The sequence below is a fragment of the Eleutherodactylus coqui genome, chromosome 1 (assembly GCF_035609145.1).
Source record: "Eleutherodactylus coqui strain aEleCoq1 chromosome 1, aEleCoq1.hap1, whole genome shotgun sequence".
Taxonomy (NCBI): domain Eukaryota; kingdom Metazoa; phylum Chordata; class Amphibia; order Anura; family Eleutherodactylidae; genus Eleutherodactylus; species Eleutherodactylus coqui.
In genome coordinates this window covers 50,454,179-50,482,083 of record NC_089837.1, presented here as the reverse complement: position 1 = coordinate 50,482,083, position 27,905 = coordinate 50,454,179, and the positions used below count along the sequence as shown (strand labels likewise).

The 27,905-nt window shown below is 43.1% G+C and overlaps 1 protein-coding gene across 1 annotated transcript; it reads left to right on the top strand.

Moving 5' to 3' along the window:
* Window positions 1-29: 29 nt before the first annotated feature.
* Window positions 30-27,657, top strand: LOC136620722 (cytochrome P450 2C5-like). Its single transcript, XM_066595668.1, has 10 exons — window positions 30-126; window positions 10,694-10,890; window positions 11,749-11,905; window positions 14,459-14,608; window positions 15,482-15,642; window positions 18,317-18,493; window positions 20,510-20,651; window positions 21,816-22,000; window positions 26,805-26,946; window positions 27,052-27,657. The coding sequence occupies exons 1-10, from the start codon at window positions 108-110 to the stop codon at window positions 27,249-27,251; spliced, it is 1,530 nt and encodes a 509-aa protein (XP_066451765.1). The 5' UTR covers window positions 30-107; the 3' UTR covers window positions 27,252-27,657.
* Window positions 27,658-27,905: the final 248 nt, after the last annotated feature.

Sequence of the window (27,905 nt, the reverse complement as noted above, 5' to 3'; positions counted from 1 at the left end):
TGGTTATTTGACTGGCTGGGCGACTTTTGAGCTGAAAGGCACAGCAGTAGTGATAAGGTCCAGAAGGGGAGGCAAGAAGCCTGACTTGACCTGTTGGTCACTCTGGAATGAAGATTGACCTGTTAGGTAAGATCTCTCAGGGGTCTCCCAGGATTACTGCACTCGCTCCTCATAGCAGGCAGCAGAAACACAAGGAGCTCATCAGGTGAGGTTTAACATGGGACTGTAAGTTGGAGGGGAGTTATATATTTTACATGGGATTGTATGTTGGAGAGCATCAAGAAAGAAAAGTGAGGTGTTTTCATGGGACTGCATGCTGGAAGGGGACTGATGGATGGAAAGTGTTATTTTTCTTACATAGAACTGTATGTTTCAGAGGCATGAAGGGAGAGGAGTGAGGCTTTTGAATGGGGCTGTTTGTTGGTTTGTTTTTCCTTACCTGGATTGTTTTTTTCCATGGTACTTTATGCAGGAGTAGCTCTAGATTCTAGACCTGACGGCAGCCGGCTGTGCAGGGTGCTTTCACACCCAACATGTGATTGTTCTCAGTAAGAGAAACCAAGTAATATTGTGGATATGATACTTTTAAATGGCTAACAGAAATACATGATGCTATAAGAGTTCTTCCTCTGGCTTCTGGAATAGATCTGAAGAAACATGCATTTATATACAGCGTAATATGCTGCAGAATATACCGTTATGTGAAAAAATCTGCACCGCAAACAATGTTTAACATGCAGATTGTGATGCGGGAAAAATGTCTTACTTCTGCTGGCAATATTACACCTTAAAATCTGCCCTTAGGCCTCGTGTCCATTGTAAAAATATAATTTTAAATCCGCAGAGGATCCGCACCCCATAGGGATGCATTGGACACCCGCAGGTAGTCAAATATGCGCAGATGTCATTTTCCCCTTGAGGCGTGGATTGCGTGTGCGGGAAAAAAACGCGGCATGCTCCATTTTCGTGCGGGTCTCCCGCAGGCTTCTATTGGGGCCTATGGAAGCCGTCCAGATCCACGGTACACCCGCGCCTGAATTTCTGCTCTCCGCGCGTGGGAGAGCAGGAGTTCAAAAAAAAAAAAATGGAGTGCCTGGCGCATGCGCACGGCACGCTGCCGACATGCTGAGCACATCCGCCGGGCTGAAGAAAGAAGATCCGGCCATGACGGAGGGCAGGTCCACAGCGTCCGGACAGGTAAGTAAATTCTTTTTAGCCTCATGTCCGCGGGAAAGGGGGGACCCGCTGCGGGATTCTCCATGAAGAATCAGCGGCGGGCCTGATTTTCCGCGTGGACATGAGGCCTCAGGCATGTGGAATTTGGTGAGGAGCTCGACTGCAGAATACTCCACAGCATATTGTGCATTTTGTTGTGTGTGAAAGCGCCTCTTTTTTGCACTGTTGGAGGCATTATCTACCTGTAGTGTAGTTGGGGGACTGGTGAGCTGAAAAGTCCAGAAGAGGAGGCAAAAAACCTCTAGAATGAAAATTGACCTGTTATGTAAGACTTCACAGGGGTCTCCCAGAATTACTGCACTCGCTCTTCATAGCAGGCAGCAGCTATAGGTGAGGTTTTACATGGGCTTGTAAGTTGGAGGAGAGTTATATATTTTTATGGGACTGTAAGTTGGAGGGAATCAAGAAAGGAAAGTGAGGTTTTACATGGGACTGCATGTTGGAAGGGGACTGAGCGATGGTGTTTTTTTATATGCATAGAACGGTATGTTGCAAGGGGATGAAGGGAGAGGAGTGAGGCTTTTGCATGGGACTGTATGTTTGTTTGCATTTTTTCTTACATGGGATTGTTTTTTACATAGAACTTCATACAGGAGCAACTCTAGATTCTAAACCTGACAGCAGCCGGCTGTTCAAGGTGCTTTTACACACGTGATTGTTCTCTACTTGGGGTTCTTCCTCAGGCTTATGGAATAGATCTGATGAAACATGCATTTATATACACAACGCTCTATTCTGCAATATGCTGCAAAAATATTCCGTTATGTGATAAACATTGATTTTGATGCAGATTTTAATGCGGTTAGGGGGGTGTATCTAACACCGTGATTTGTGAGGGCTGTCTGTTCTATTCTCGGGCATTTAAGCACTTTTTAACATACCTCATCATCCAATTGCAATAAAAAACGCTGTAGAATGTGTTCGTTAATGCAGCTCAAAATCTCAGTAAAATGCAGCGTTTTCAAAAGTGGCGATTTGCTAATGCCTGTATGAGTGGCCTAAGTGTGCTGTTCTTAAGTATCACGGAAACAAAGGTTTGGTAATAAGTTAGCCAGTAGAGCAAAATGTGATTGTTCTCAGTGAGAGAAACCAAGTCATCTTGTAGATATGATACATTTTAATGGCTAACAAAATACATGATATTGCGAGCTTCTGAAGCAATGCAGGGCTCTTCAGGCTTAAAATCTGATTTAAAGGGGTTGTCCCGCGAAAGCAAGTGGGGGTATACACTTCTGTATGGCCATATTAATGCACTTTGTAATGTACATCGTGCATTAATTATGAGCCATACAGAAGTTATTCACTTACCTGCTCCGTTGCTAGCGTCCCCGTCTCCATGGTGCCGTCTAATTTCAGCGTCTAATCGCCCGATTAGACGCGCTTGCGCAGTCCGGTCTTCTCCCTGGTGAACGGGGCCGCTCGTGCCGGAGAGCTGGTCCTCGTAGCTCCGCCCCGTCACGTGCCGATTCCAGCCAATCAGGAGGCTGGAATCAGCAATGGACCGCACAGAGCCCACGGTGCACCATGGGAGAAGACCCGCGGTGCATCGTGGGTGAAGATCCCGGCGGCCATCTTACTAAGGTAAGAAAGAAGTCGCCGCAGCGCGGGGATTCAGGTAAGTACAAAACGTTTTTGTTTTTTTTTAAACACATGCATTCGGTTTGTCTCGCGCCGAACGGGGGGGCCTATTGAATAAAAAAAAAACCCGTTTCGGCGCGGGACAACCCCTTTAAGCCTGAAGAAGAGCCCTGCATTGATCCGGAAGCTTGCATTAACATCATGTATATTTGTTAGCCTTTAAAACCTATCATATCTACAAGATGACTTGGTTTCTCAGGTTGGGAACAATCCCATTTTGTTAAATGTGTGATTTGGGATTAGTAAAAACTGCTGCCTTCATCTCCACCCGTTTATTTGTGTTTTATGTCAGGTCATAGTAATCTTTTAGCTTACTTATTGCTCTATATTGTGTTTCTATACTAGAGGTTAAATACATTGTGTGGAGGGGTCTTGTGGGGTATATAGATTAACATTGTTACTGTGGGTTTCAGTCTCCATTGCTTTGCGCAGGTGGGAATTACTCAATGAGTGATAAATTGTATCTGTGGAACTTCCCGTGTCTTTCCAAACACAGAAGGAGCAGATGTATTACAGATAAGTGCGATATAAAGAAAACTTAAGGGAGTGTGCATATTGTATTCTAAAGTGTACTGGGTATTAGTGTAGCTTGACGCCACCTGAAGCTAGGGGTTTGACAGGGGGAACGCCCCTCACACCCCCAGCTGTAACATGGCAGCATTACAATGCAACACAGTGATGTAAGCTTTACCCTAAGGTCCCCCACTCACAGTTGCTGCCCTCACTGCTTGTGTTTGGCCGCCAGAACTCTCAGCTCCCTGTTGGTCGCTGCACCGCTAATTGCTGCCGCTCTCCACACTTCTGTTCCATCGCTGGGACTGTCAGCTGTGTGGACAGCACTCCCCCTCTGCCAGCTGCCGGCCTGAGCATTTGTGCTCCACTGCAGCCACAGTGAGATCCCTGCCGCCTGGTCCTCTGCTGACAGCTGCTGCTGGGGTGATCGCTTCAGCTCCTCCACCAGCACTGCCAGACTTCTGGCGGCGAGTCCTCCGGTAACAGCTTGCGCCCTCTGTGCTTTTGCTCTGCTGCTGGGAAAGACGGAAGAGGTGGGGGGAGGCCACCAGTGTGTGCTCCTGCACTCTGTAGCCGGCCCTGCAACGGTCGCTATGACACAGTGAAAATGAGTGCGGGGTGCCTGTTGTGGTGCCGCTGCAGGACGCTTTCAGCTCATTCCTAAAAAAACAGGCTGGTTTCGCCATTTGCAACATGGCTTGGTGTATGATCTTTTCTTCCACTTTGGGCCTGCTGTATGCTCTTTGTGGGCACTTTTAGTGGGCTTCCAGGACTTTTTTTCAAGGTTGCTGAGCAGCCTATCAGCTACAGGGGGCGTCACCCCCTGTCAATCTTGACTCCACCAGGACTTCCTGGTGGCGTCAAGATACACTAATACCAGTGTGCTGTATCTTAAAGGGGTTGTCCCGCGCCGAAACGTTTTTTTTTTCTTTTTTCAACCCCCCCCCCGTTCGGTGCGAGACAACCCCGATGCAGGGGTTAAAAAAGAACACCGCACAGCGCTTACCTGAATCCCCGCGCTCCGGTGACTTCTTACAGATGGCCACCGGGGTCTTCTCCCTCGGTGGACCGCAGGGCTTCTGTGCGGTCCATTGCCGATTCCAGCCTCCTGATTGGCTGGAATCGGCACGTGACGGGGCGGAGCTACCAGGAGCCGGTCTCAGGCACGAGCGGCCCCATTCAGAAAACAAGAAGACCGGACTGCGCAAGCGCGTCTAATCCGGCGATTAGACGCTGAAAATTAGACGGCTCCATGGAAACGAGGACGCTAGCAACGGAGCAGGTAAGTGAAAAACTTCTGATAACTTCTGTATGGCTCATAATTAATGCACAATGTACATTACAAAGTGCATTAATATGGCCATACAGAAGTGTATAGACCCACTTGCTTTCGCGGGACAACCCCTTTAAGGGCTCCTGCACACTGGCGAGAGCGATGTCAGGCTGTGATTCACGTCCTGATATCGCTTTCGCAAACCCTCTACTAACCCTGGATGTGAGGCGTTTTTATGTAAAAACAGCCTCTCATCACTGTGGGGAATCTCTTCATCCCATTACTTTCAATAGGGCTGCAGCACTGGCACCATTGAAAGCTAAGGATAGCATTGTGATCTCCTGCTGCTGCTGTGACAGCAATGGCAGAAGATTCCTTCATCTCCACAGGGAGTCCCCTCACTGAACATGCTGCTGTGAGGGTTCAGTGATGAAGGGACTCCCCACGTGGATAAAGGAATCCCCTGTCACAGCTGCAGCAGGTGATCGCAATGTTCTCCCTATGTTTTCAATGGGGCAGGAGCTGCTACCGCCGGCCCTATTGAGGAAATGGTTAAAACCTTGAATGTTGCAGCATCACATCACTGCAGGGTAGAAGGAATCCCCTGCTGCAGCTGTGACAGCTGCGGCAAGGGATCGCAATCTTCTCCCATTGCTTTCAATGGTGCTGGCACTGCTGCCGCCGGCCACATTGCAAACTATGGGCGATGTTGCAAAAAGAATAGACATGCTGCGATTTTCATGCAGCATCACCAAAGTGAAAACATCGCAAATGAGAATGAAACCATTATTATTAATAGGTTTCATAATCATGCGTATTCATTCACTCTCACAGTGCAAGAAAATCACCCAATTTTCTTGCGAGTAGGAAGGTTCTGAACTAATCAGACAGTCAGTGAATGGCTGCTATTGGTTCATCGAGCGCCGGCTCTGATTGGCTGAGCCACGGTGCTCGTGATCCAATCACAGCAATCTTTTGCTGGAGACAGGGTATTGAAACTATGTTACCAGGAAGAGAGTGCTCTGTCACTGCCGAGGACTACACTGAAGCCTGCCCAAGTGCCGGAGCTCAGCAGGAAGGACCGGAACGTCGCCTGCCAGGTGAGTATTAACCCTTTCCAAACCAATTTGTTTTCTGGTTTTCCTAGGGGGCTTATTCTTTTTCTGCTGCTATACAACAGCGCTATATGCTGGCTAAAGCCAGTACCGCATGAGGTGACACGTTGGATAGGCTCTGACAGCAGAGAGGCTGCCGATATTCAGTAAGAGAACCCCAACAGATGTCTTCCAACATCAGAGCTGTACAGCCTTAAATCATAATGTCTTTAGACGTCAGACAGTGGATTGGAGAGGGTTAAGACAACCCCCGAAAACAAGACACTGCCTCCTTTGGGGCAAAAATTATTATAAGACAGTTTTATTTTGGGGGAAATATATCTAATGTATGGGCATGGATACTCAAGAAAGATATATCTGAGCTAGAGCGGGTTTAAATGCGGGCAACTAAATTGACAAATGGAATGGGTGAACTACAATACCCAGATGGGTTATCAAAATTGGGGTTATTTAGTTTTAAAAAAAGGTGGCTGAGGGGTGACCTAATAACTATGTATAAATATATCAAAGGACAATACAGAAAAATCTGTACCCAGGACCGTGCCTGTAACAAGGGGGCGCCCTCTATGTGTAGAAGAAAGAATGTTTCTACACCGACATAGAAGGAAAAGCTTTACTGTAAGGCCGTCTGCACATAAAAGGGTTGGATTCTGGGAACCCACTGTGGAATCTGACCCTGTGCCCAGCTAGCGTCCGCGCGTACCTGCTTCTTGTCATCTTTTCCTGTACTGCGGATAGTCCGCATGGCTCGCCGTCAGACATGTGCAGTACAGTTTTGTTTTGTCTTGAGTTTTTTTTTTTAGTCGCTGTTTTTCCTGCGCAATTGCGAGGCGTTGACGTGGGTACCTGCGACCTTTCCACAACGTCATTCTATTTAATTCAATGGAAGCAGCCCGCACAAAAAAATGGAACATGCTGCGTTTTGTTTTTTTTTGTTTCCCCCCCCCCCCTCCGCTTCCACGAGTGTGCAGGAAGCAGTGGTTTTACGTAGGATATGGCGAACGGTAATTCAGTGCGGATGCCAACTGCAAATTCTGCAATGTAAATCTGTTGCTTTGTAGCTGGCCTAGGAGCAGTGAACTGAGGATGTGGTGAGGGCGAATTTTATTAACCTCTTAGTGACGGCGCTATCGACTTTCTACGTCCTGCTGTTCCCTCCATACAGCGTGGGCATCAGCTGTTTGTTAAAGCTGCCACCCGCGGGCAATAGCAGCGATCGGCCATAAACCATTTAAATGCCGCTGTCAATTCTGACAGCGGCATTTAAATCCCCCGAACGATTTTCGGGGGTCCCGTATGCCGCCCCCCGCGCGCGCGCGGTGAGATCGGGGGAGCCGTGCAGGTGTCATGGCAGCCGGGGGCCTTTAGAAAGGCCCCAGTGCTGCCTTAGCAGACTGCCTATCAAGCGATTCCTGTGGGGTGGCTTGATAGACTGCCTGTCAAAAAACAGTATGACGTAATGCTAGAGCATTACGTCATACTGCAGGAGCGATCAAAGCATCGCATGTTAAAGTTTCCCCTGGGGACTAAAAGAAAGTGTAAAAAAAAGATCAATAAAGTTTTAGTTATAATTAAAAAAAAGTAATTTCAAACCCCCCCCCCCCCCTCCACTTTTGCCATATTTGCAATAAAAAACCAAAAATACGTGTTTGGTATCGCTGTGTCTGTAAAAGTCCAATATATCAAAGTAATGTATTATTTACTCCACACGGTGAACGTGGTCCAAAAAAAAAAAAGAAAGAACGCCCGAAATGCACTTTTTTGGTCACCCTATCTCCTAGAAAAAATGTAATAGAAGGCGATCAAAAAGTCAACTGTATGCGAACATGGTACCAACGGAAACGTCAGGACATATCGCACAAAATGAGCCCACACACAACTACGTAGCCAAAAAATAAAGTTATTGTGCGCAGAAAATGGACACAGAAAAAAATTTTAAAAAATTAAATATCTTAGAAAAAAAAAAAATCCAAGTACTACGGCAAAAAAAAATACTATATAAGTTTAGTATCATAGTAATCGTACTGGCCCAAAGAATAAAAATATCAGGTCATTTTTGCTGCAGTTTGTGCGCCGTAGAAACAGAATGCACCGAAAGATGGTGGAATATCGGTTTTTTTTCCATTTCTCACTGCTTAGAATTTTTCAGTAAATTATATAGTACAATAAATAGTGCCATTAAAAATATACAACTTGTCCCCCCAAAACAAGCCCTCATGCAGCGACGTCGATGGATAAATAAAAGAACTACGATTTTTTTTTAAAAGGAGAGTAGGAAAAAAGCAAAAAAGCTCCATCACTAGCGGGTTAAAAAGTTTAAGAGTGATCTGGAAGCCTTTTTGAGCTTTACAATATTACATGTTCTAGTCACTGATTAGTTCAGAAGGGTCGGTGATCTGGAGATTATTCTGATTGCCAGACTTGGAGTTGGGAAATAATTTTTTTCCCCTAAATGAGTAAAATTGGCTTCTACCTCATTGGGATACGTTTGCCTTCCTCTGGATCAACATTGTAGGGGTGGTAATAGGCTGAACTAGAAGGACAACATGTCGTTTTTTTTGTTTGTTTGTTTGTTTGTTTCACCCAGATATATTATGCTACTATGTTTTATGATATCCCTACAAGCTGGATGGCTTTGGCGTAGCATAGTTGCTAAGAGAAGATTTTAGTGATGGATTTTCTTGAATGACTAGCAGGATTTGTAAAGGGCCTGTCATTCTCTCCAAAGCAGTTTCCCTGCGGGACGCAATCGCGATACTCCTTGTAAAAAAAAAAAAGAGGAAAAAAAAAGTTCAAGCCCCTATAAGGAGTTGTCATTTCGCTGCAAAACTTTGCATACAATTTCATCTCAAACAATATGCAAATGATTACAGTTGTGATGTGATTAGATGAATGGTGTTGCCAGGAGTCCATAAAAGTAATTCTATGAGATATGCCTCTACAATGCAAATCTAGAGGCAGTTACCAGAGTTTGAGAGGGGGAGTGTTATTGGAATGCAAGAAGTTGGATGGTCATATCAATGAATTGTCTACCACCTAGCCCATTCTGACCAGACTGTTAAGGTGTGGGACCACTGAATGTATGAGTGCACAGACACAAGATGACCGGGCTCAGGACACACTCGACAGACCACCAGTAGAGAGAATCGTGTGATTGTCTGACAAGGGCCCTGTGTCTATCAGATTAATTTCCAGGCCATAGGCTGAATTACTTTGGTCCCACGGTGCACATTACGTGTACTGCCTTTTGAAACCCATCCACAGTGGCCTCTGTTTGCAGTGGTGTTGGTGAGGATAAAACTGGACTCCTAGAGATTGGAACCGAGTTGTCTTCAGCAATGAATATAGGTTTAGTTTGGACACTGCTGATGGCTGGGTTTCTGGTCTGGAGACCTTGGGGTGCAGCCTCAATCCTGCTTTTGTTGTGGAGCGGTACACTGCTACCACCGCTAATGTGATGGTCTGGGGGCCATTGAATATGACAGTGAGTCACCCCTACTAGTGGTAGAAGGGACAATCACCGCTCAGTGATATATGTTTAGGACATCCTGCAGCCACATATGTTCCTCTCATGGCGGCTTCCAAAAGGCATTTTCTAGCAGAATAATGCTTAACTGCACACAGCAAGGGTATCACAGAAATGTCTCAATGACATTACCATACTTCTATGGCTGTCCACTTGTACAGATTTATCACCAATAGAGCATTTATAGGACCATCAGGGATACCAACTTCCTCATCCTATGAGTTTGGATGATCTATAAGCCCAGTTACAGCAAATGTACACTGATATGCGGCAGGATACCACACGGAATCTGTATACCTCCATGTCCCATATCACATCTTGTATCTATACTTAAGGTGGCTCAACAGGGCACTAAAGTGTTTCCCACAATAAATTATCCTTTTCCTCCGATATGGCAATCACTTCTAGCAATTTCTATCTGAATTGGACCATGTAAAATTCCTGTAAATGGGCGCCAATCTTGTTGATTGCCAATAATCTACCTTAATAAACTGATCATATATATAAGGACCATTACAATATGTACTGGACCAAACATTATTAGGTAAAGCTAATTGTCCATGGAAACATAAAATCCATTCAGCTGGTGACTATTCCATGCATGAATTTCTGAGAATTCAGGTATAACAGGTTCTTGGCATACTTGGAGTCACATTTCACATCTTCCATGTTTAGAGCAATGGAGTCGCTGAATAAGATATGTCTTCTTTTGTTAATCCAAGATTCAAGAATCCAAGAAGCCTTAACACTTACTGATAACAGAGTTCACTGTGGAAACCCTTTGGTCTGTCCAAGGGTCATTCGTCATCAATTGGTTTTCAAATACATTTTATTCACAGAAAAAAGTGGCAATTGCCAGGACTTTGTAAAAAGTTTGCGAATTAAATAAGTAGAATATATGTACATGTATGGAATGGTTTGTTGCTCATTGAACGTTAGTTTACCACTGATGTGGAATGAAAGTTATATCTGAATTGCCAACTTAAAATTAAAAAAATAAATTAAAAAAATCACATGATAATTATTAAAAAGCACTGTTACTCATCGTGATCAGCGGGGCGATAAAATTGTAAAATTTTATTACAAAGGAGATCTGGTCATCTGGACTGAATTATATACTTTTTTTTTTTGCAAAAAGGAGCCAGATAATTGCTTTACAAATTGTGTGTTTTTGAATGTGGCTCAGTTTTTAGCAATGCTGCCTTTCAACTTCCATCACAGGTAACATCTGCATGAATTTTGAAAAACTCTTTCCAGATATTACATTAGGTCAGACTTGAACCCATAATTCCGGGACGGCAATGTAGCAGTGCTAATAACTGAGCCACCATAGTTTCTGGTATAGTAGGTGGTAATTTAATACTTTTTATTCTTTTTTCCTCCCCATCACAGGTTCTGCTGAAGACATGTTGCCCCTCAATCCAGTCACAGTTCTTTTGTCCATTGTAATATGTATTCTCTTAGCAGCCATCTTCTACAATAAGAAGGAAAATGTTCATCCGAATTATCCTCCTGGTCCAAAGCCCTTGCCGATAATTGGAAATATTCTCAACTTGAATGTGCAAAAGCCTCACTTATCATTTCAAGAGGTACGCTCCAGAGATCAATGACTTCTATAGCTTCTTCATGGTTTATTGATACATTCCCAGCCTGGGGATATCTACCAAGATGTTCTTACTTCAGATTATCCAGCAGTTGGCTGATTTAGCTCAAACTAGGTTACTTGCTTGACTATCTAGCATGAATATAATACTAGGAAGGAACTTGCACTGGTCATCTTATATGTATCTTTAGAACTTCTTCTCAAAAGACATCTTCTAGTTTAACCAATTCAATCAATAAACAGTTTCAGACTTGCCTCTTATCCATGACATGCCTGACAATCTAGCACCACCTTACTATTGTTCTACATGTACAACAATGTCCTCTTATGTAAATAACGGCACAAAGTAATTCTAGAATGTGTCTATTTCCCCTCCTGCAGCTTTCCTTATTGTATTCTGAGTGTGGTATTCAGATGTCTAGTGACCCAGTTTCTGGCAACGACTATTTGAGTGTTTTCAAGCTCACTAGCATCTGAATACGAAAACAAGGAATAATTGTAACTCTACCTTATTTTCCTTGAGGATGCCCCCAAGATCTACAAACACTGTTTTTGATAAAAAATAATAAATTATACCCTTCTGTGGTCTAGCTGATGTACTTGTAGCTGCCTGTACTGAAGTGGTGAGAGGAACTCCTGTCTGCTTTACAGTGGACTGCATATCCAAAGTACACAGACTTGTTTTATAAATGTCCTATTTGGTAGTAGGAAAAAAGCAAGCAAGTTGGAGGTTGAATGTGCAAAAAATAAAAAAAGTGCTTTCTGTGTACTGCGATGGAGGCTCGGGAAAGTCATTATATGTAATGAGAAGCGTTATACTCTTATTATGGTTTGCATTTTGCAGCTTGCTAAGAAGTATGGCCCAGTGTTCAGTATAAAGATAGGCGTTGAGAAGATGGTGGTGCTGTGCGGATATGACACAGTGAAAGAAGCTTTTGTCAAGGAGGAGTTCTTGGACAGACCAATGACGCCAGCGTTTATGGATTTAACAGGAGGATATGGTAACATTTCTATGTGATGTCATGGAACATTCTATGTTACACAGTTAACAAATAAGTAGAGATGAGCTTTTCTTGGGTTTCAATGGATTTTGCTTCAAGCAAGGAACCATATTTTTGTAATTGAAAGGGGACTCATTATCAATCTATCCATTTAGTGTTGTCCAACTCTCGTGACTTTATAAGTGAACATTCTCCATGCTGCCCTGTGAAACATGGCTTTTTAGCTGCTTGATGCACATATAGGCATCCATTTTTATGGTGTCGAGCAAATCTATACTTTGCCGGGACTTACTTCTGGTTCCACAGTTTATTACCAACCTTATTGACTTCTCTAAAGAGTTTGCACACATGACATGGCCAAAGTAAGTCAGTTGCAGTCTAGTGACTTTAGCTTCTATTGATGTCCCTCGGTTTATGCGATCCAACACTTCTCTGTTTCTTAAGGAAAGTTGAGCTTTCCTTGGCTTTCAATGAATGTTTCTTCTTTCAAGGAAGCATATTTTTCTAATTGAAAAGGACCCCTCATAGACCATAGATTGAAGTTGTGGAAATCCACTGACACCACTGACAAATTGATTTTTGCTGGAGGAAAACCTGAATTCTATGAATCTGGCAGCCATTCAAATGTGATATAGGGATGATAGATCAAATGTCATAGATGGGTGCATCCAAGTGGGATACCACCTTCTATGATGTCCATATGTAAGGGGTGGAGGGAACTCTCCATGTTCCCTCGACTTCACTAACAGTAGCATGGCCTAAGTGTTGCTTGATAAGTCCTGTCCCCCATTTGGTCGAAGATGCAGCTAGGGAAGGGGGGCCAAACGTAGGCAGCGCCACAGGACTTCACTTGCATCATTATGTAAGAGACCCTCCACCACCCAAAGCCATGTTTGGGAAAAATTGGGTAGTAGCATTTGTCGCCACTTTGTTAAAGCCTCATGTGAGGAAAGAAGGCTCTGCCTAAACCCTGCCCCCAGGCTTAGAACAACCTTGGTGCACAGCCATGAGCCATATACGTTTTAGGAGCTTGAGGCAAAGCAGCAGCAGTGGCCCATGTGAACAGGCACGCAGGCTTACATAAGATGGGGTAGCAATCATCGCTTACATAGAATATTGCAAAGGACCGGACGATAGTGGCCCCTGATGACTAACAAATGTCACCTGATAGGGAAGCAGCCAGACTCCTAGAACGAAAAGCCCCATAATGTGTGGGAGGAGTGGGAGTCTCCCTCCCTGTAGTGCCTGACAGCATGGTGCTGGTACTGCACTGGATGCTTCAATAGGCCTCTAACTGAAATGAACCTAATTCCACAGAAAGCAAACACAATTGGTAAAGAGTTTTCCAGGCAGCGCCGGTTGTCAATGCTTGGTTACACTGTGGTCAAAATGGAAGACATCACTCTGACTCCTGTGTAATGGCCAGCACTAATAACTGCAGGTACAGCTCTCATTGATAGCACTGCCTGAAAAACCCTTTAAAGAAGTTTGTAAAAGTAACTGGACTATGGCCTTGGTACAATTTAATGTAAAATTCCTGGCTGGGGTAATGGGACTATAATATCATTATCAGAGTTGTGGTGCCATAGTTATAGGATAGAGCGAGGCCTTGAGATGGTTAATTGTATCTTTTGTGGTTTATTATGTGTACAGTGTAAAGTATGCTATGATGTGATGTATATGATTAAGGATGTAATTGCATAATAAGGCACATAATTTCCGTGTCACTTCTGACCCTACATAAGGAGAGAGCTTAAGACACAATTATGATTTGACGACCTCTTTATATGAAGTGATGTCTATGACGTGTTTTAGTATTTTGTGTGTAAAAGGACGCTGCTCTGACCCCTGATAATGCCTGGCTTCACCACACTAGCAGGATGTGAATGACAGCTGAGAGCTGCCCCTGATTGGTCCCTGCGCTGAGCCAATCAGAGGCAGCACTCACTCACCCATTCATGAATTCATGAATGGGTGAGTGAGAGCTGCCTCTGATTGGTGAGGCTGTGACCAATCAGAGGCAGCTCATTCAGCAGGCGGGGATTTTAAATCCCCACCTGCTGAATACTACAGAAAGCAGTTCAGGAGAACTGCCGGCCAGATGCGGCTGAACTCCGGCTGCAGCGGAAAGGCGAGTATACTTTTTTTTTTATTTTTACACATTTTAGGATGATTTTCAGGTAAGGGCTTATATTTTTAAGCCCTTCCCGAAAATTCATCCCGCGATCGCCGGCAGCCCATTGCTTTCAATGATCAATGCTCGTTTAATCGAGACGAGTACCGCGTGGTGCTAGTCTCAAGTAACGAGCATCTCAAGCACCCTAATACTCGAACGAGCATCAAGCTCGGACGAGTATGCTCGCTCATCTCTACTGCTGATCAACTATTGATGGCCAATCTTGAGGGCAGGTCGTCATTAGTAAATGCCTGAAAAAAACCTTTGCTGAATATCACCAGCTTCCCTGTAGTTCATTGTGGGCTCTTTAAAATGTAATTTTATAAAGTGAGTAGAAAATGAAAAACACATAATTTTATTATTTGTCTATTCCTCAGGTATTGCATTCCTTAATGGAAATAACTGGAAAACCATGAGACAATTTACTGTTTCTACATTACGTGATTTTGGAATGGGGAAAAGAAGCCTAGAAGAGAAGATTAACGAGGAATCTAATTGTTTAGTGCAGATGTTTAAATGCTACAAAGGTAGTAAATGAATCCCAATACTCTGGAGCTTATTCTATGTGTGTATGAGGCTGAGTAGTATGTGCTAATCAGGACACATGAAGGCTGAACCACCTGCTAAGTAAGAGTGCTTCTGCACTGAGCGATGTATCATTCGAGCAGATGATGACAGTTCGCTCATGTAGCCGGTTTGTACAGATAAATACTTCACTCAAAAATTATTCAGTTGTGTATTCACTTAAATCGAATGACTAGTGAATAAACCAATAGTGATCTGCATGCTTGCATGAAATTAACAAATTATTGTTCATCGCTCGATTCTTGGCTGTGTTTATACTGAATGATATTGTTCAAATTGCATGTTGTTGATAAATGAGGTATTTGATATTTTGGCGAAATACGTGAGCCACAACTTGCATCACGGGTCCTCGATTATTGTTGGGTCCCTATGTAAAATTGCTGTCCAACAGACCAAAAAAACCCCCACAGAAAGTAGCCATATCCTTACTGATATACTGATATAAGAGGGCAGCTACATAAACCACTTATCCCTCAGCATACAGACAGCCAGACTGCTATATGTGAAGGACACTGATGGAACAGCCATTCACAAACCCCGCTTATATTGAGAGGGGTGGCTGTTTAGTATTTAGTCCTGTACAAAAGCTTAGATACAGGGTTTCAGACCACATGGAACATGTAGTGCCCCAGGCAGGTTTACAAGTTACCAGTGATGCCATATTTTTCTATATTGGGTTGCCCTGCACCCCACAGGTGCAGCTCTATTTCTGCCCCCTATGTAAAAGAATATACAGAAACTACTACAAATCTTTCTATTAAATTCAGATTATTTGCTTCCTTAATATTCTATTACTTTTTGCTCACTTTATTTAGGTGAACCCTTTGACAACACCATGGCAATCCACGCAGCCGTCGCTAATAACATTGTATCTATATTACTTGGCCGTCGCTTTGACTATGATGATCCAAAACTTCAGAGGACTATAAGAACAGTAAATAATTGTATCAGGATTCTTGGTAGCCCCATGGTCTTGGTGAGTTAATTGTAAGCACATTGTTTTATATTAATATGTCAGAAGGAGAGGGAGCTACTGGCACCATAGCAAAGTGAAGTACTGTGTATTCCAAAGGTCATGGTGGGTTGCAAATGTTTTTGTTGCAGTATTGGGCAATATGGCCTCAAGATAAAATCTACCCCCTCTCATACTTTTTTGGAGTATTCAAGGCTTTTACAGCTGTCGGAGAGGGGAGCACTATAAATAATGGGGTCACAGAGGAGACACTATAGCTAGGAGGAGCCGCAGAAGGGGCACTACTACAAATGCCTCGGATATATGGCTCTAATCACTGTGTTAAAGAGAAAAGCATGTGATGACAAATATAACCATTATTATACAAGATATTACTTTTTGCTTCACTCTCGTATAAATATAGTTTCACCCTTGTGTCTTTTTAGTATTTTCATGATCAGCTTAGTCTGAGTATTTTCTTTTTTTTTTTTCTTGTGCCAGTTGTCTCTCAGTTAACATTAGTTAGTAGGCTTTTTAATGCCTTTAAAAAAAAAAACATGAAAAATTACTTATTTGAAAACCACCAGGGTTCATTTTGTATTTTAGGGATTTCTAAGGGTTGTGTATAATTTTTTTTTTTTTGCTTCAGTGCATTTAAAATACATAAAAGGTTAAGAGCACAAATTACCGTCTATACTCAAGTATAAGCAAAGTTTTTCAGCCCCAAAAAGTTGTGCTGAAAAAGCTTCCCTCAGCTTATACTTGAGTGAGGTTGAAAAAAAACAAACCCAAAAACATCTTCCCAGCCGTCGTCTGTGTCCCCGATGCGATTCTGTCCCCAGCGGTGTGGCAAGCTGCTTCAGACTTCTCCCTGCTGTCATCTCCTTGGCTCTGTTTTGAATTCCCCCCCCCCCCCACCACCACCACCATTAGTGCTTTGTATCTAAGCACTGTGATTGGATTGAGCGCCAGCCAATCAGTCGGCGCTTACTTATTCACAGCCATTCAGTAAATGACATCATTGAATGGCTGCGATTGGTTTGTCGAGCTCCGTCTGTGATTGGCTGGCGCTCGATCTAGATTCAGTTTTTGACGTACACTCTCCAATTTCGATTAACCTCTGCTGTGGGGCTCCTTTCAAATTGCATTACAACATTCATTTGGCAATCCTTATTCCATTCCGTCACGCGGTACCTGGAAGGACACATGCGGGGAGAATTCATCTGCATGCTAGCTAACTAATACTTCTCGCCAACAAAAGTTACAAAACAGCATAGGCAGGGCACTTGTATAACTTATCCTCTGTCTTTAGCTTCAGCTCTGTCTCTCTTCCTCAGAGCTCATCACACAGTAATCCCCTTCAGAGCGTGGACTGGCACCAAAACTGACAGTGGGTCAAGATCCCAGGAGCTCTCTGTCTGCCCTTTGTTCTTGGCTCACATGTTACTCCCCCCCCCCCCCCTTTCCCCTCTAAGAGACAACTGACTTCATTTGCTGTTGGGTCCATCCCACCTTTTGGGGGGGATGTGGAACTCTGCAACATCTGCTAAGGGTCTGCTTGATAACCAAAATCACATCTCATTTGTACAATTTAACCCTTATCTCTGCATAGCCTAAGCATAAGCAAGGTTCTGCAAAAAAATAAGGCAGTGCAATATCTATATATCTATAGTCTTGGGGTGCATTAAAGAGTTAAGGGCGAGGGACGAGAACATTATTCTACCACGATATAAGGCACTTGTTAAGCCCCACATAAAATACTGAGTACAGTTCTGGTCACCGGTGCTCAGGAAAGATGTTACAGTGCTGGAGGGGGTTTAAAGAAGGGCAACAAAACTAATACATGGTATGAAAGGACTGGAATACCCAGAGAGGCTATCAAAATTGGGATTATTCACCCTGGAAAAAAGACAGCTAATAGGCGACCAAATAACTATGTAGAAATACATAAGGGGACAATACAAGGATCTCTCCCATGTTCCGTTTATACCCAGGACTACGGTAACAAAAGGGCATCCTCTACGTCAAGAGGAAAGCAGGTTTCATCGCCAACACAGCAGGGGGTTCTTTACTGTAAGAGCAGTGAGACTGTGGAACTCTCTACCTGAGGATGTGATGATGGCAAAATCCATAGAGGAGTTTAAAAGATGACTTTATGTCTTTCTAGAGGGGAAGGACAATACAGGATATAAGTTTTTTAGGTGACCAGCAGGTTGTTGATCTGGGTCTTACAGACAGGTAGGAACTATTAGAGGTTGATCCAGGGATTAGTCCAATTGCCATTAGGGAGTCGGGAAGGAAATCTGCCCAAAAAGGGCTAATTGGCTCCTGCCTCTTGGTTTTTTTTTGCCTTCCTCGGGATCGACAACGTAGGGGGATAAACCGGCTGAACTAGATGGACATCGTTTTCATTCGGCCTTACATACTATGTTACGTATTGTGAAATATGCTTTATAAAACCACATGACAACTTTGCACTGGGGTGTAACAAGGACTCTGGTTCTGGGACACTACATATACACATACACATGGCTTCATGTGGAAAAAAAAAAACCCGTACAGGTATACTTAAATTGTGCATATACTCACAGTTTTTTTTTCAAGCATGTTTAACCATTATGGTAAATGAACATTAAATATTTGATGTAATATGAATGGACCCTTACATACATGTTTTCATTTATACTTCCCTCCACAGTTGTACAACGCATTTCCATCTGTGATGCGCTGGATTCCAGGAAGTCACCACAGTATCCGAAAAAACATCAGTGAACTACATTCATTTATTCAAGAGATCTTCATGAAGCAGAGGGATCAACTGGATATCAATGACCAGAGGAATCTTATAGATTGTTTCCGGGTCAAACAGAAGCAGGTGAGGTTATAAAACTGGGTGATAGTGGTAGGTAAGGAGGGTTCCCTTCTGGAATGATGCAGACTTCTTTGTTATACTTCAGCTGCTTATTTTATTGGATAGCCCGCAACCAACTCTGAGCGGTCTTTACACTTCATGGTGCAGGTATCCCTGACTATAGGGAAGGGTCGAGTTTCTCTTTGTAGAGGGTACAAAGTATTCCTAAGGAGACCTATAGGCCATGCAATGCTCCTCTGGGGAAAATTGCTATGCAAATGAATGCTTCTGCAGCGCCACCTATTGAAAGGTAGCTTTTCTGTAAGTCAATGTTTGACTTTCTAACAGGATTTGCAACAGTACTAAGAATATTAGCAAAACCAGAGTCTCATCCATAAAGTTCTTGCTCATCAGTGTACTTTAGGCTTTCTGTTTGGCTAAGTAAGAGGACTTTGATGGGGGTTGGGAGGATACTAGGTGGGAGTAAAGAGAATCCAAATTTCCAGAGGAGCACTGCATAGACTGCCTCCTTATATCTGGCACTTTCCACAAGGAGAAACTGTAACCCAACCCACATCACCAACCTCTTACCCATCTATCCAAAAGCTGACAGTGCACTGATGAGGGGCAAAATCCCTAAAACAACTCTCTGTATATCGTTAATTTTACTGGTTATTTAAACTCTGGTTTGGCTTATATTTTTAAGGGGATAAAATATTGAATTATTGATGCAATTTAGTTACCCATAATAGGAATCCTATTACATAAATACTAAACATATCAACCAAAACTCACCACTAGCATAAAGTATAATGTCACTAAAAAAAAAAGCCCCAGAATAGCTTTTGGTGCAAAAACTGGCTTAAAACTAATCGGTGCTATAATGTTAGACTGGACAGTCTAAAGATGCACAAGACTCATCATCCAGAATGAGCCACTGTGATAAATCTGGCAAATTGTAAAACTGTCTATTTTGATTTTGCACTGTCTACCTGGTAGACAATATTAGTAAATCTTTAAAAAAATTACCAAAAATGCTTACATTTCAATGTCACAAACTATAATAATCATGCAAGCAAATCCTGAAATCCTGCAGTTGACACTTCTTATTCTTAGCAGTCATCTCATTATACCATTCATAACAGGTGATGTTCGCAGCTCTTCTTCCCCTTCCAGGTCATGCAGGTCACAGAGCTTGCCCACAATACTGTCATATTGAAATCAATGTGTCCTCTCTTGTTCATTGTGTTTGTGCCCCATACGACTGCTGTAAAGCACATCTCTAAATGCTGTTAAATGTATCTCAGGCAAAATTGTTTCTGTAGTCAACAGAAGAAAAAACCTACAATAAAAAAAAATCAGATTAGAACAAATGAATATTTCTTTCATCTGGTTTTAATTGGTGGAAAAAACACATTTATTACTTGCTCTTAAGTGATAGCTTTCCCCGATTCTATAGTACCACTATGGGTCTTGGGGGTCAGAAACGCTATCTTTTCTTCTTAGGGAGAGCACCTAGACTGTGAGTGAGGAGACTCAAATGGCCATACACACTGCTCTGGGTAATATGCAAATGCTGCCTTCCAATAGGTGGCACTGTTGAGGTTTTAGTCCATCTCCCTTATTTACTATGGGTTTTGGCATGGCTACTTCTTGGTACTGTCTTCTGTCCTTATGAGATTCTACCCATAGGGTTCCACCAGATGCTCTCCTCTCCTGAGCCTTTAGGGTCCCAACACAGTCTCAGTATAATTCTTTGAAGAAGTATATCTTTAAAAGGAACCTGTTCCCTATGGCTCCTAGGGTTCAGGGATCACAGTACAGTGATGCATGCACTGACTTCAGCGGTCTGTCACTTCTATTGATATACTCAGTAGTTTTGTAGAGCTGTAGGTCAATTCCCATAGGAAAAAAGTTCCTTACCATGATGATAGTATTTGTTTATAAGGTAAAGAATTACTTTGATCCAGTCTTTTTTTCTTTTACCCCCTACACGGCTTCCATAATGTGCCCCAATATTCCATAATTTGTGCTTTGCAGGAGAAACCAAATCCAGAGAGATATTTCCATGATAAAAACTTAATATCTCTTGTAAGGGACTTGTTCGTGGCTGGCATGGAAACAACTGCTAGTACACTGAGATGGAGCCTTCTACTAATGATGAAGTACCCGGAAATTCAGAGTAAGGAAATTTCACTTTTGGTGTGAATATATAACCACAATCTATCATATATTAATGTAGGTACATGCGCTGAATAGTCACATTATTTGTAGTAGCACATTGGACGTTCTTTGGTCTTCATAACCACACCAATTTGCCATGGCATATGTTCCATTAGATGTTGAAGCACCTATGACTATCGCCTGACTTAAACCTTAAACAAATCTTTGGTGGAATGTGAACAAGGCAGTTACTGCATGCAGTCCCAGGAATATTAGTGAACTGGAGGCCCAAGCCTATGAGGAATGGGCTGAACCCTCAGGAACACCGCCAGAAGCTGGGGTCCGCCCCTACGTCACATTTGCAGCAGGTCATAACAGCAGATGGGTGCTCTACTATGTACAACTTGTCATTAAAGGGGTTGTCCCGTGATAGCAAGTGGGGTTATGCACTTCTGTATGGCCATATTAATGCACTTTGTAATATACGTCGTGCATTAAATATGAGCCATACAGAAGTTATTCACTTACCTGCTCCGTTGCTGGCGTCCCCGTCGCCATGGTGCCGTCTAACTTCAGCGTCTAATCGCCCGATTAGACGCGCTTGCGCAGATGGGTCTTTTCCCTTCGGCTCAGCCCGGCAGCAGCAGCGTTTTGGCCCCGCCCCCTTGTACGCGTCATCGCGTAGCTCCGCCCCGTCACATGTGCCGATTCCGGCCTCCTGATTGGCCGGAATCGGCACATGTGACGGGGCGGAGCTACGCGATGACGCGTACAAGGGGGCAGAGCCAGAACGCTGCTGCTGCCGGGCTGGGCCGAAGGGAAAAGACCCATCTGCGCAAGCGCGTCTAACCGGGCGATTAGACGCTGAAGTTAGACGGCACCATGGCGACGGGGACGCCAGCAACGGAGCAGGTAAGTGAATAACTTCTGTATGGCTCATATTTAATGCACGATGTATATTACAAAGTGCATTAATATGGCCATACAGAAGTGTATAACATCACTTGCTGCCGTGGGACAACCCCTTTAAGGGGTTGAATACTTCTGAAACTGCAGTAGTTAGTAACAGTAACAGATCCCTGACATCAGATTCTTAGTAGGATTTGAGATTTGGAAGCTTCATTCATGTCCAATTTTAACTAAGATTTATGGACATTAAGGATAATTCTTACTTTATTCACAGAAAATGTTCAAAAAGAAATTGAAGAAGTCATTGGTTTGGCTGAGCCTCAGATGGCACATCGAAAACGCATGCCGTACACAGACGCCGTTATTCATGAGATTCAGAGATTCATCAATATTTTTCCAAACGGTGTGCCACGTTCAACTACTCAAGATCTCATCTTGAAGGACTTCTTCATACCAAAAGTAAGCTTATCAAAAGAAAACTGGCAGTGTCTTGATTTGTGGAAACTTGTACTTCTGTTGTCTTATGACCTATGGAAACTTTTGGCTATTCTGGCAAGTTGAAAAAAATATAAAAATAAGGGTTTAAGAACTAAATAAGGACACACAATGCAGGTAAATCCAGACAAAATCATACGCCCAATTATTACGTAGTGTTTTATGGATCCGTGGTCATTTTGCCGAGTGGAACCACCCAGTAGTATAGACAGCTGAAACCAAGGTGAAGACTGAGCAAATGCGGGTACTCAGTACACAGAATGCAAATGGGCCTTACCCTGACCTCAGATGGACTAGATATCCCTGTCCTGGAGATACTCCTGGTGGTGGAAAGATCCAGGCTGCCTTTCCGAACCCTGACTCCTAGTCTTCCCTACCTACCTGGTGAAGATGTGAATCCAAAGTCAGATGTACCAAGCCACGCGGACATGCAGGAGTGGATGTAAAATGGAAACTGGAGCCCGTCCTGCGCAGAGATCACAGATACAGGGAACAGAAAGACAAACAGAACCCAGCAGCAAAGCACACAGGAAACTGGGAACACAAAGACACAATATAAACTAGTAAAAGATACACAAAGAACTGTATACGGACATATAGTTGCACCAGCAGCTTGCGTGCAGTCACCCAGGGAATGAACAACACCAAGCTTTGTTAATGTTTAAGCTATTACAGAGCCTTGAAACAACTCCATTTATCAAGGGTTTTGCCGAATTCTTGCCACGCTTTAAAAAGTTGTCAGTTAATTGGGTGGTAAGCACCACCATCAGACTAGCAAATTTATTATTTATTTTCTCACACACAGGCAATTACGAGGCACATAATTAAATTAACACATCTTACTCCAACAGCTCTTAATAAATCTCCCTCAACCTCTGATCACTCACATGGCATATACTAACAACTCAGTGTTCATGACCCATATCATTTTCCTGGCTTCTGACTTTGAAATCCTCTCCAAACCCTTCCACTCTGCTCTTGTTTGATAGATCTGTCATTCTCCTGCCTCATACTACATCCTGAGGCCTTTTTCCCCATGAGCTAAGCTCCCACCCCCTCCCCGCCCCTTGTCTGCAGCCAGCAATGGGAGGAGGCAGGGTGGGCTGGCACTCAGCTTCACCCCCTTCCATTGGAATCAGACGGCGGGAAGGAGAGAGGAGGTGAACCGGCGAGTTGGAGGGAAGAAGGCTCAGCGGCATGGCAGCCTCAGTGTATATGTTCCGGGTCCCATGCAGTGTGAACAGGCACACAAAAGTTAGATTTGTTCACCCCTTCACAAGCTTTTACGCCCCAGATGGTAGCGTATATCGGCCGGCCGTGAAATCAGTGGCCGATGTACGCTCGTGGGAATGAAGCCTAAGCAGTTGGAAACTGCTAGAGTCAATCAAAAGCAAAGAGGGAGGGTTTGAAACCTAGAAGTCAGGTTCCTGCTTCAAAAATGCCTTGCTGGTAAAGGCTCTGACTCAGGCTAGATTACAGCTAGAAATGCTTAAACACAAGCTTGGTCTTGTGTTTAACCCCTTAATGACGCGGGCATTTTTCTTTTTCAATTTTCGTTTTTTCCTCCCCCCTTTAAAAAAATCATAACTCCTTTATTTATCCATCCACGTCACTGTATGAGGGCTTGTTTTTTGCGGGACGAGTTGTATTTTTCAATGGTGCTATTTAAAGTACCATATAATGTACTGAAAAACTTTAAAAAAATTCTAAGTGGAGTAAAATGAAAAGAAAACGACATTTTGCCATCTTTTAGTGCGTCTTGCTTCTACGGCACACAAATGGCAACAAAAACGACATGATAACTTTATTCTATGGGTCGGTCCGATTACTATGATGCCAAACTTGTATAGGTTTTTTTTTACTATACTCCTCTTTTTTTTTTTTAAAGACATAAAATGTTTTTCAATTATTTTCTGCGGTCATTTTGTGCGCGCAATAACTTTTTTATTTTTCCGTCGACGTAGTTGAGCAAGGTTTCATTTTTTGCGGGATGTCCTGTAGTTTCTGATAGTACCATTTTGGAATACATACGACTTTTTGATCGCTTTTTATTGCGTTTTTTCTGGGAGACAGGGTAACTAAAAAAATGCATTTCTGGCGTTCTTCATTTCTTTTTTCGAACGACGTTCACCGTGCGGGAAAAATTATGTGGTACTTTGATAGTTCGGACTTTTACGGACGCGGTGATACCAAATACATATTTTTAATTTATTATTTAGATTTTTTAATAATAGATATGGCAAAAGGGGGGTGATTTAAACTTTTACAACTTTTTTTTTTTTTCAATTAAAAAAAAAACTTTATTGATTTTTTTTTTACTTTACTTTGAAGTCCCCCTGGGGGACTTTAAGATGCGATGCTTTGATCGCTCCTGCAGTATGACGTAATGCTATAGCATTACGTCATATTGCTTTTTGACAGGCAGCCTATGAAGCCACCCCACGGGGACGGCTTGATAGGCAGTCTGCTAAGGCAGCCCTGGGGCCTTTCATTAGGCCCCCGGCTGCCATGACACATGCACGGCTCTCCCGATCTCACCGCGGGGGGGCCGTGCGGGACCCCCGAACATCGTTTGGGGGATTTAAATGCCGCTGTCAGAATTGACAGCGGCATTTAAATGGTTAATAGCCGCGATCGGCCGCGCGGCCGCTCGCGGCTATTGCCCGCGGATGTCAGCTGTTATAAACAGCTGATGCCCGCACTGTATGAAGAGAGGTTGCATCGCAACCTCTCTTCATACATACCCCGACGCTCCATGACGTACCAGGTACGTCATTGGTCGTTAAGGGGTTAAGCCAAGAACAGCAAACTAGGCATTAGCTAAAACATAAAGTGGGAGCTGCATATTCTTTAAGTTCTCACTTCAGTACATGCTACTAAAAGTGTAATTTTACATTTAGACCACTGAAGCTTTCACTAAAGATCAGAGAGGGTGGGTTATGGAGAGTTTGTAGCCAGAAAGTCTTGATTCTTGGAATTTCCAGCGGACAATTGAAAACTCATTACCATATGGTTTGTGATTTAAAAGTGTCTTTTTTCTTAGGGCTCTCTAATTCTAGCAGTATGTTCAGAAACATATAGTAGGTCCAGAGGAATCAAATTAACGCTTATCTATTTGGTGGTGTTGGCAGTTTTCACAACACTAAACTGCTAACAGATTCCCTTTTAATAGAAAACCATCAAAATACTAGATTGCAACAAGGTGCCCTTCCTTCCAACTACAGCAAGAGAGAAACTATTTTATTTTTAAACTTTTTTTTCCTCCTGGCTCGACAAACTTAGACCATCACAAAATTATAAATTAACATCCCCTTCCACCTCAGTGGTGGTGATGTGAATTACAGCCTGTTGAGTGTTTGGGAGATATAGAACTCCTTAACTAAACTCTTAAAGGGTTCTGTCACTAAAAAAGAAAAATTCCTCCCCCAATCAGTCTACTTACCAGATCTTCACCTCCCTTATCTTCTCCTGTCTCCTGCAGTCCAGGGGGTCACTTCACCTCCAGCTGCCTGATTCGTCTCCTTCCTGTGAGGTTATGTACATTTGGTTGGCAGTCTGCCAATGTATGTTATGTCACAGCTCACAGGCCAGCAGGAGGACTGCCTATCTTCAGAGATTGTTCAAGAGTGCTATCTCTGAAATAGATTACAATTCCTTCCTAAGCAGTGAAGCTACAGCACAGGGATGTGACCTTTACTGACCCAGCCGGAAGGAATTTGATATATGCAGCCCTCATAACAAGCAGGGCCCAGCCAGCAGTGAGCTGACCTGGGGCACTGGAGAAGCTCAACCAGGAGAAGATGTGATAAGGAGACAGACAGTGAAAGAATAAGTAAGTTTTTATATATATATTTTTTTTTTTTATGACAAAACCCCTTTAAGGATAGACCTCTGTAAGGCTTCCCTCACAGAGGTATTTGCAGTAAATGCAGCATTTTTCCATGCTAGCATGCATTATGCAAGCGTTTTGACTGCGTTTTTAGCACAGCTGATAACGTAGCCAAAGAAGCTCAAAAGAATCAAATGCTCACCTAGTAGGCGCCATCCGCCATCCCTGCAGGCTTACAGGAACTTGTATGTGCCTGCAGAGCATCTCTAGCTGGCATTGAAGTTTTAAAACCACGCCTCCAGGAAGACATTGCTCTGATTGAATGGCTGTGATTGGCACATCCAGCACGACTATGATTGGCGCTGGATCAGCCAATTGGAGCAATCTCTTGCTGAAGGTGATGGTCTTCAAGCCCCGTCACTTGTGAAACATCCTCTGACAAGTGCCTGGAGCCCCAAAAAGCAGCGCCAGGGACCCAGACAGCGGCAGCTAGGTGAGTATAACGCTTTTTTTTGCTAGCGTTGCAGTTAGCGCTGCCCAAAACGTAGCACCAAGTTGAGTTGTGTTTTCAGCAGCGCTGCTAACTATGCCCATTCATTTCAATGGGCGACAGGGCTGAAAATGGCCAAAGATAGGACATGTATCGCTGTCAAAGCAGTGCTGAAGACTCTGCGTTTTTGTGCTTATGTGAATAGCCCAATTGAAATGAATGCGAGCCTTGTACAGTGTTTAGTGCTGAAAAGGCAGCGCTAAACACTGTATAAAAAAATAAAAATCTGTGAGGGAGGGCTAAATGTTAATGCACATGTGTAGACTAGTATTTTGCCCTACTCAAACACACTAAATATATATCATGGGCCTGAGAAGCTGCATTAAGAGTGTGTTATTTCCTTTCATTTTGGTTTGGCTATTGGGAGAATCATTCATTAATCTCTTCAGGGGACTTACATAATTCCATCGCTGACATCTGTCCTACGAGAAGCCAAGTACTTCAAGAAACCTGACGAGTTTTACCCTCAACATTTTCTGGATGCTGATGGAAACTTTGTTAAAAATGAGGCCTTTATGCCGTTTTCTGCTGGTAAGTAACACAAAGGTCAAGAGGGTGAACACCTGAAACATTTAGAGGGACTGTCTGCTATCAGACTCAATGATGGAGTAATAATCTTATATGTTCTTGCCCTAGGGAAGAGAAATTGTGTTGGAGCAAACTTGGCTAAAATGGAGCTTTTCCTCTACTTTACAAAGCTGCTACAGAATTTCACCTTTAAGGTTCCTCCAGGGGTAAAGCTGGATCTCAATGCTGCTGTTGGTTTTGTTGCTGCCCCACACAAACATGAGATCTGTGCAATTTTTCGTAATAATGAACAGCATGGAGATTTTTGAATTCCTGGTGTTGTCCCATGTACCTCTCTCACTGTTGATTGTGTTTCCAATCTGTGAAAACTGGTTAATCAGACACGTGACACATATTTTTTGCTTGATATGTATAGTTTACTGAGCAATTCATAGACTCCAAGGTTCACATGGCAGATATAATGCAGAGCAATGACCTCATTGACCAACACATGTCTTCCCATACACAAATCTTCTGCATAGTGACAATTTGCACACAAAACATGGAAGTAGGCAGCTACCTAATTACGAGTTAGTTAACTTGGCAAAATGTTGTGGTGGAGTTATCGTAAATGCTACGTACACACTTACTTGTATTTACATCAACATACTTTTAGACTAATGACCTCTTGTAATTGTTTTTTTTCATTAAAAATTTCTGATTGTTTGATTTCTATTCTTGTATTATTCTCCAAATCACTGCAGACTAGAGGACTGGAATAAAAGCGGATTTTGTCAGTCAGAGTAACTGAGATATTAGAGAGGGCAATATGACTATTCCGGGAAATAGTGGAGGAGATCAGGAGGCCGGAGAGCTGAGAAGGCTACAATTACAGAGGGCTATAATTTACTTTGATGAAACTTCTGTTATCTTCTCTGAGTAGCTGCTGCTCCCATTCCTCCTCACAACTGATGAAATAGCTG

Coding starts and splice junctions, on each gene's coding strand:
- LOC136620722 (XM_066595668.1), top strand. Junction 11,906..14,458: donor GGATTTAACAGGAGGATATG/GTAACATTTCTA, acceptor TCTATTCCTCAG/GTATTGCATTCCTTAATGGA. Junction 20,652..21,815: donor GAAGTACCCGGAAATTCAGA/GTAAGGAAATTT, acceptor CTTTATTCACAG/AAAATGTTCAAAAAGAAATT.